Genomic DNA, 7,924 nt, shown 5'->3' with positions numbered 1-7,924 from the left:
AAGACACAAATATGTCCTCATCCAAAAGTTCCAGACCTGTGTGATAAATCATAGTGCATGTAAAGATCTTCATATCATAAGAAAAAAGGGTGGTATGAACTCCAAGTGGATATCAACATACATTTATTCAATAAGATACAACAAAAAGAAAATAAAAAGATGATCAATAATTTGAGGAGACAAAATTCAGTGTTAAATAAACATAACACAGATTTTCAAACATCTTCCTGTAAAGTCTATGATGTTGGTTTCCTGAATAGGAAGAGTATAAAATCACATCTTTGGTGGGTTTTATACTCAAAGGCTACACATCAAGATCATCATCAGGGTCCTCCTGGTCGTAGTCGTCATTGGCATCTGGCTCATACAGGATCCGCCCTGAACCCGGGCCAGAGTGCAGCAGAGCACTTTTCCTGGGGGAAGTAAAGGTCACAACATTAAAAGGTTGAAGTGACAGCAGAATAATAACAGTAAAAAGTTCCTCACTTTTCTTTACTGAAGACAAAAGGAAGAGCAAGTTTCTCCTTGGCTTCACGCTCTGTGTCTGAAAGGCGAAGGTTAAAGGTCAGGTTGGCTGTTGGGTCCACCTGTGGAAACAAGACGGATACCTTCAGTGCTGCAATATCAGAGCATGATCTTAATTCTGCTGATCAGATTACGATGCCAGAATAATTAAGTTATACTGAACCTCCTGTTCTTCTGTGTCATTCTGTTTGAGCCCGGGTTGGCTGGGCTTGCTCTGTACTTTGACTGTAAGATCCTCATTGATGCTGAAAAGCTCTTCCTGCAGACAAAACACAAAGTTGTCAGCCTTTAAACAGCACAGAATACACATCTATACAGAAAAAAATCTGATTACCTCTTGTATAACTTTCCCTGATTTTGAGCGCCTTGTAATTTTAGCCAAAGCTTCATCTCCCTTTATCCCAGGTGCTACTTGAATAACTGAAGAAGCCAGGTGACAAACACTTCCAACAGTCCCCCTCTGATGCATGTCAGCATGCAGCAGACCAATAACAGCTCTCACAGCTCCCCCTAATGAAAACACAGAAAAGGGCTGTGAGAATGTAGGGATCACTGTGGAATTTTCTCATTATTGTACTTTATGTTAGATTAACAAAAATATTCAGCACTTGTCAAACCTTTTCTAAAATATTTTTGTTCTAGATAAATCTCCTTCTTAAACAAAGCTTATAAAAACTGTCAACACACAACTTTAAGAAGTTTATCTGTCACCTTTTCTGAGCTGATGAAGAGTCTTGCAGACTGCAGGCGGACTGAGGTGTCTCAAGACCCAAGAGAGAGAGTCGATGACCAATATAGTAGATTTGATGTTCCCTGTTTGCTTGAGTAAATGCGTAAGTTTCTCCAAACAGAACTGGTTAACTGTGCAAGCTGACTGATCAGTCCAACCGAGTGGGTCTGTGTACGCATTGTGAAAGTGGAGCCTGAAGGGCAGAAAAAAATAAGTAAACGGTCAGTTTGATTAATTTAATTGGATTGCATTTAATTTGAAAAGCAAAATAGATACCCTTAGTTACTTGCTTGAGAGATTTAACAGGGAGAAAACAACTAGCTACAAAGTAAAAGACAGGCACTTTTCACTTTATGATAAAACGAGAAAAACTTTTGCATCAGAATTTACCTTCCAGTGGCTGATCCGTTCAGTCCATCTCTCATTTCTTCCTCTCCAACATCATAGCCAAGAACATGGACAGCTTCCTCTCTACACCCATTTCATATGTAAATATGTTTTCTGATTATTAATGGACATAATCACACATACATGACTCATAACAACACATTTCTTTTGAATACCTGTTCAATGCAGCACTGATGAAACTCTTCAAGAGGTGTCTACCTGAACAACTGGCAGAATCTACAAATCCAAACATAGCTTGTATCATTGTAAGTTGAACTACTGTTTGGTTTCGTGTTTAACACAGTTATCGTATGGAAAAAATACAGAATTTATGTCAGTTTTAAATCATTTACCTTGAATAATAAGAAAACCTCCAGAGTCAACACCCTGTAATAATTCAGTCAACATCGTACAACTAAATAAGTGAGTTGGAGTACGTCTACACAGTTCTAGCTAGTTAGCAAAGCTAGCATCTGATTCGCAGTCTGTTAAAACGACAAAACAACGAGAATGGGAATTTAACATCACAAAATACATATAAAAAAAACTCTTACAGTATTAACAAAAAAGCAAACTGACTCCACTGAATGTAAACTTTAAAGATCATTCAGCTCCATCGGCTTATCCTGTGCAGCATGTCTCGATAGTTGGCATGTTTGGGGTTTAGCTATAACAACTACATTTCCCATAGGCACAGCTAGCTACGTATGTCTGACCGGGATTGTAGTTTAGCGAAATCTACGAACGTCTGAGCGAAAGGGAATGTCTACACAATGAACTACGTTACCCAGAGTACCTCGCGTGGAATACTGCGCTGGCAGCCTCAAGAGGTTTCTGCCGCGCACCGAGACGACCGTGCGGAATAAAGTCAAAACTCCCGTCGTTTTGGAGGCATTCAGCGAAGAAACGAAGTAAAACTTAACTGGAGAAGTTCCCTGAATGGATTTACGTGAGCAGTACTGTTCGTTTAGTTAAGTCGTTACCGAACTTTTTGCAATGTTTATGTGACGGTTATATAAATGTAGAGACGAGGAATAGGGGGGCTTTAAGCAACAGAGGAATTAGTATTTTGTCGGGTTAATAACGTTGGTGTGGCGACTGTTCAGGCGGTTTGTACCCAGGAGGTGGACGGTACCCTAACAGCAAAGGAATATTCCAACTAAGACTCACAAGTGGAGAGGATAGGGGGTCTTTTGGATCTTACGCGCCCTTCGGTTGCCGCTGCGAAAGTTGCCCGGCGGTAAGGTGAAGCCACGCCGGGGAAAGGCACAGCGCGACGGCCGCGGCTCTCCGGCTAGGTCGCTTGCTGCTCCTGTTTCCAGGATCGAGGCCTTGTCGGTGAGGCGACAATGCTTGACATAATGGCTGAGCATCAAGGTATGTTTGACTAATGCTACCTCCAATGTGTTTTACACGAAATACTTCTTCTATCTTATTCAGTTATTCTCTGTTCTTATTAAAAAGCAACAAGGACAGCTAACGCTTAGCTATGGTCAACGTTGGTGGTGCGACTGGTTGCGTATGCCATATTAATAACACGACTTTTCTTCGACAAACTTCTGTTTTGCCGTCAAAACGTTAAGTAAAAGTTATCTTAAAGTTTTTATTTGAACGTATATGTGTAAATCTGTAAGTGTAATGTTAAAATACTAAGTTCACAGTTAAATTAGCTTACTATTTGGTAAACGCGCCGATCCAGCTTAGCTAATAGCTAACGTGGGTCTACCACCTCACTTAAAATACACTTAAAGGTGCCAGCCCCATTTTAAAATTCAATTAAAGGCTTTAAAGCGCGAGATCAAAACTAAATGATGACATCTTGATTGTTTTCTCTATAAAAGCAATGTAAACTGATAGCTAATTTTGCTAATCAGCCTCCCACTCCCATTTCAAATAGCGTACAGCTAGCGCGATTAGCTATCTGTGAACGGCTAAAGTTGACTTTCTGCAAGAATCATGGCTAGTCATCGTCTGTTCACGATATTACAGCACACATTCTTACAACAGAAACTGGGAAACTCACTTTGTTTGACTGATTTATCATAATCATATCTCGGTGTGCCATGTTCTGTTAGCATCTCCTCTAAATGTCAGCTAACGTTAGCAGGTAGCATTTAAACAATACAAAACGACGAGCTTAGAGTCTATCAATCGACAACCTCGGCTCCTTTAAATGTTTTTACTGAAATCAACATTGTCATTAACGTCAATGTCAAAATCCAAACATCCTTAGGAGACTGCAGCCTGAAGGTCCAGACTTGCTTTGAGTTCCGATAGTGACAAAGTGACACCGATTGGTCATAGACGCATTCATATCCGATTACAAATGATCTTTTTCAATTTCAACGGTCAGCACTGAATAATATGAAGAGGTACATCCTAAAGTAATCTAAATCAGTATTACCGTGTTTCTCTCTTACAACTCAGATTAAGCCGTTGAGCAATGCTAGCAAGCTAACGCTAGGTGTAGTCCACATGTTTGAATCCTATGCAACAATATGCTGTATATTTGTGTTAATGTCTCTGTAAAAAGAGAAGAATAAGTGCTTGAATTCTTAATTAAACAGTATTCATTTTTCTTTACCTACAGATTCGCTGTTGACATGCAAAACTGAACCTTTGGTAAGCACTACAATTGCTATTTTTGTGACAATTGTGTTGATCATTGCTTTCTGTTTAAATTAGCATTGGTAACTCAAACAATGTCTTTGTGATTTTTTTTTAGCCCCCAGAGAGGAAAAAGAGGACTGTTGAGGACTTCAACAAGTTCTGCAGTTTTGTTCTGGCATACGCTGGTTACATCCCAAGCCCCAAAGAGGTAAGCTGCTGTGGTGGCTTTTAAACATCAGGGGCTGTCCTCAGAAACTAGTGACCTTTGAGCTACTCTGTGCATTCAACAGCAGGATCCAGGGTCTATATTTAGCTCTAAATTTGTGCTTTCACACTGCAAGAAGATAAATCTCTTGTAGTTAAATGAGGAAACGATTTTTGTGTTGGTGTTGAAGGCATAAAAAAAAGAACACTGCAGGTGCTCCACCAACAGTCAGAAACAAGCTCACAAGCGCTGGCCTCCAAAGTTCCTGGACCATTGGAGTGTACCACCCCCGGAGCAAGGGCTTTTCAGGGGGTAATCATCCACCTAGGAACTAAATGATGTGCCGGGTTCCTGCTTTGTAAACTCACAGAAGGCCTTCGCACCAGTTTTGGTTCCTGTGCCTAATTTTGGACTGCATGATTACACTGAAATGTGTTCAGAACCAATTGGTTTCATTCCACTTAAACTGGTATGAACATGGGCTAGAAAGCACAGAGGTTCTGAGAATCCAGAACAGAACCAGTTCCTGAAATATGGTGGTATGAAAGCCCTCACAAAGTTCCTCCTAAGGTCCCTAGTCCCTGAGGAAAGTTCCTGCAATTGAAAAGCACCTTTTGAATATGTTTTGGATGTTATTTTTCATCTCCATCACTTTGTTTCCGAATTGTCTGCCACACCTTAACCCATACAAGAGGTTTAACCTCGCTCATGCTTGCAAGCTATACCCAGAATGACTTTGAGAACTGTATTGTATTGTGATGCAAACAGGAGCGAAAAAGGAGGTTGAAAGGAGACCATTACACATTAAGAAGTTGTATGAGTAACGCTGCAATAGCCTCCTGTGTGTCATCTAGCCTAGTTAGCCCTAAACATTACAGGTTAAAGCTCATCAGTATAACACTCATATATAACAGTATCTGAAACATTAGCACCATGGAGATTATTTGGGACAGATTGCCGTGCAGCAAAACTGTTACTGCCTGTTAATCTGAAAAAATATTTAAATGTTTTGTTTTTAATGTCTTACAGGAAAGTTCGTGGTCCCCAACATCATCCAGCTCTGCACACAGTTCAGGGTTGTCTGCAGATGGGGGCGGTGGAGGCAGCAGCTCCACAGGAAACACTTGGGCAGATGGAAACTCAGACATCCACACCATCCACACTTTCGTCCGTAAAGCTCGAGCAAACAAGGGCAAAAACATCCGCCGCATGCACTCTGATAGCACTCTACTGGACAAGATGCGCCTGAAAGACTCGCTCTTTGAGAGCCAGGCCAGCTCGAAGGCAGAGCGCAAGAAGGACAAAAAATTGAAAAAGCTGTCACTGGGCTCCGCCATGGCAGCAGCGGATAGCGGCAGCAGTGAAGGCGAGAAAAGGGCGCGCATTAAACGCAGCAAAAACTCAAAACAGCCCAAACCCAAGAAGCTTAAAAGCTCGACTGCGCAAAGCGAGACAGACTCTGAAGCGCGGCACACGCACGCAGATGTACGGCCTGTCAGGGATGAGCTGACGGGGCACAGGGGCTCCAACCCAAGTATGCAGGGGCTGGGAAAGATGCAGGCAGACGAGTCAATGAGGGACGCAGAGATGAGCTCCAGCGAGGGTGAGACGTGGATTGCGGATGAAGACATCATGGTGGAGTCAGGTACGACTGCACGCTTACATTTTTTAAGAGTCCAGGTGGTTGATTATGGAGGTTCTTGTGCACCTGTAATGACTTTTTATGTAACAGTCTATTTGTTTTCTTCTTTAAAACAGGGGATGACTCATGGGACTTAATCACCTGCTACTGTGGGAAGCCATTCGCAGGACGGCCTATGATCGAGTGCAACCAGTGCGGCATATGGGTGCACCTATCATGTGCGAAGATCAAGAAATCCAACGTCCCCGACATCTTTTACTGCCACAAGTGCAGGGACGTGCGGCGATCGGGACACAAAAAAGACCCCTAGACAAGGAAGAGGACAGGAGGGACATTTACGCACTCCCCGTTTATCGCTGTCCTCTTGACACTCGTTTTCATCGATGCCTACAGCCTGAACAGCCTAAAACATCACATGGATGGCGACTGTATTCTCACTTTTTGGGATTTCTTTTTGACAATCACAACCATTCTTATTTATCCCTCACTCTAGTTTTCTTTGGCTACTGTGAAGAACTGGACAGACGGTGGCAGCGCAGTGGAGAATCTTTTTTTTTTACTTCTTAATTCCGACATTAATTGGCTTTATTGTTGTAAACTGCTGGTGATAAGGTGCATTTGGACTCTTATTTCTTAAGGGCAAATCAGAGCGAGTTTCTTTTTAGCGTCTCATGGAGTATTATTCTCAGTTTGACTTTAAATTAATGCAAGTGTCAGAGAGGGAAAATGTCACTCCTGTTATTTGTCATGATGTGAGGTGGGCAGCTCAGTATATTTCAGTCCTATTTTTACCGTTTATTTCTGAGTTTGCATCTTTGTTTTGGTCATCAGTGATGATCACTGAACTGTAGAACGTTGAGGTACCCACTACTCTAGATTAAGTAATCTTTAAAGTCATAAATTTTAAACATTAATTGTCCATCATCTGCAATTACATATAAAATGCTCGTTTTCAAATTGCACACAGACAATTATTGGGGTCGTGCACTTTCTAAAACCTCCATTCCCACTGTGTATCGGGATGGTATTAGTGATAAAAGGAGCTACCGCTAATCAAACCTGTACTTGGTTAGCATGTAGCTCTCATAAGTTAGCGCTTAATGTTTCTCCCTGTCTGGCTTCTTTAACCAATCACTGATAGCCATTTTAATTAACATGAACAACATTTACATTTAAAGCTGTTTATTTCTGTTTCACATGTTGTTTTTTCGTGTTCAACCTAAAGGAGGGGCTGACGTCGCCGTACGACAATAAGTATAGCAGTGCTTTACAATATCAGAGTGGCTCATTTATGAATGGTTGTAAAAAAAAAATCAGTTTTTCTGTTTCATGTAAACATTTATTTCTTAGCTTTCTGAGAGGCGGGGTTAGAGATGCGCCCGCGTCAGAGAATGGACGTAAGATTGTCTCACATGGAGAACAAAGTTTGTAGTGTACAGAAAATAAGTTGACGCCGCGTAGGTCTGTGGCATTTGTTTATGTTGTTTGGTTTTACCATGTGCTTTTTTTTTTTTCTTTTTGTTTCTTTTTGTCGGTGGGAGTGTTGGTAAGTCTCCAGTAGCAGTTGCACTCTCTCTATGACTTTGTTCAGTGTACATATCCTTTTCTTTGACAACTGTACATATGTGAAAGTGAAGAGAGAAAATACCCGAGCAAAATCTATATTTTCTGCAGTCTGATATTGTTTTCTTTAACTGTAGCTTGAAAAATAAAAGTCTTTGGGAACATAAAAGTGGATTTTGGTGGTTTTATTTAGAAAAACACCCAGAACAAAGTTGAATTCTGTTGCAGTTTTATTTATTTATTAGATGTCAGCACACAGCAG

The 7,924-nt window shown here is 41.1% G+C and overlaps 2 protein-coding genes across 4 annotated transcripts; one reads left to right on the top strand and one right to left on the bottom strand.

The window, feature by feature from the left end:
• Positions 1-82: 82 nt before the first annotated feature.
• Positions 83-3,898, bottom strand: elp5 (elongator acetyltransferase complex subunit 5). Of its 3 annotated transcripts, none has more exons than XM_074662033.1 (8): positions 3,666-3,898; positions 1,819-1,879; positions 1,646-1,726; positions 1,237-1,448; positions 860-1,035; positions 689-784; positions 487-587; positions 83-413 (listed from the first exon to the last, which is right to left on the bottom strand). In XM_074662033.1, the coding sequence occupies exons 1-8, from the start codon at positions 3,718-3,720 to the stop codon at positions 305-307; spliced, it is 891 nt and encodes a 296-aa protein (XP_074518134.1). In that variant the 5' UTR covers positions 3,721-3,898; the 3' UTR covers positions 83-304. The 3 variants fall into 3 exon arrangements, with proteins under 3 accessions (XP_074518134.1, XP_074518133.1, XP_074518135.1); XM_074662032.1 differs by lacking the exon at positions 3,666-3,898 and adding an exon at positions 1,996-2,445 and having other exon boundaries at positions 90-413; XM_074662034.1 differs by lacking the exon at positions 3,666-3,898 and adding an exon at positions 2,197-2,445 and having other exon boundaries at positions 92-413.
• On the top strand, positions 2,475-7,819 carry phf23b (PHD finger protein 23b). The gene is made up of 5 exons (XM_074662031.1): positions 2,475-3,019; positions 4,233-4,264; positions 4,368-4,460; positions 5,487-6,102; positions 6,216-7,819. Exons 1-5 carry the CDS (start codon positions 2,992-2,994, stop codon positions 6,407-6,409), a joined length of 963 nt encoding a protein of 320 aa, XP_074518132.1. The 5' UTR covers positions 2,475-2,991; the 3' UTR covers positions 6,410-7,819.
• The last annotated feature ends 105 nt before the right edge of the window (positions 7,820-7,924 follow it).

The sequence above is a fragment of the Halichoeres trimaculatus genome, unplaced genomic scaffold (assembly GCF_033239565.1).
Source record: "Halichoeres trimaculatus isolate MK-OKI-2021-1 unplaced genomic scaffold, fHalTri1.1 fHalTri1_scaffold_22, whole genome shotgun sequence".
Classification (NCBI taxonomy): Eukaryota; Metazoa; Chordata; class Actinopteri; order Labriformes; family Labridae; genus Halichoeres; species Halichoeres trimaculatus.
Note: the sequence above shows the minus strand (reverse complement) of the source record. Positions and strands in the feature narration are given on the sequence as shown.

Bases quoted from the DNA above. Each gene is read 5' to 3' on its own strand.
- phf23b (XM_074662031.1), top strand. From the start codon at position 2,992: ATGCTTGACATAATGGCTGAGCATCAAG. The intron at 4,265-4,367 runs GTAAGCACTACA...ATTTTTTTTTAG, and splicing joins CATGCAAAACTGAACCTTTG to CCCCCAGAGAGGAAAAAGAG. The intron at 6,103-6,215 runs GTACGACTGCAC...TCTTTAAAACAG, and splicing joins AGACATCATGGTGGAGTCAG to GGGATGACTCATGGGACTTA.
- elp5 (XM_074662033.1), bottom strand. From the start codon at position 3,720: ATGCTAACAGAACATGGCACACCGAGATATGATTATGATAAATCAGTC. The intron at 1,449-1,645 runs GTAAATTCTGAT...TCTGCCCTTCAG, and splicing joins AACGGATCAGCCACTGGAAG to GCTCCACTTTCACAATGCGT. The intron at 785-859 runs GTAATCAGATTT...TTTTGTCTGCAG, and splicing joins CAGGGAAAGTTATACAAGAG to GAAGAGCTTTTCAGCATCAA.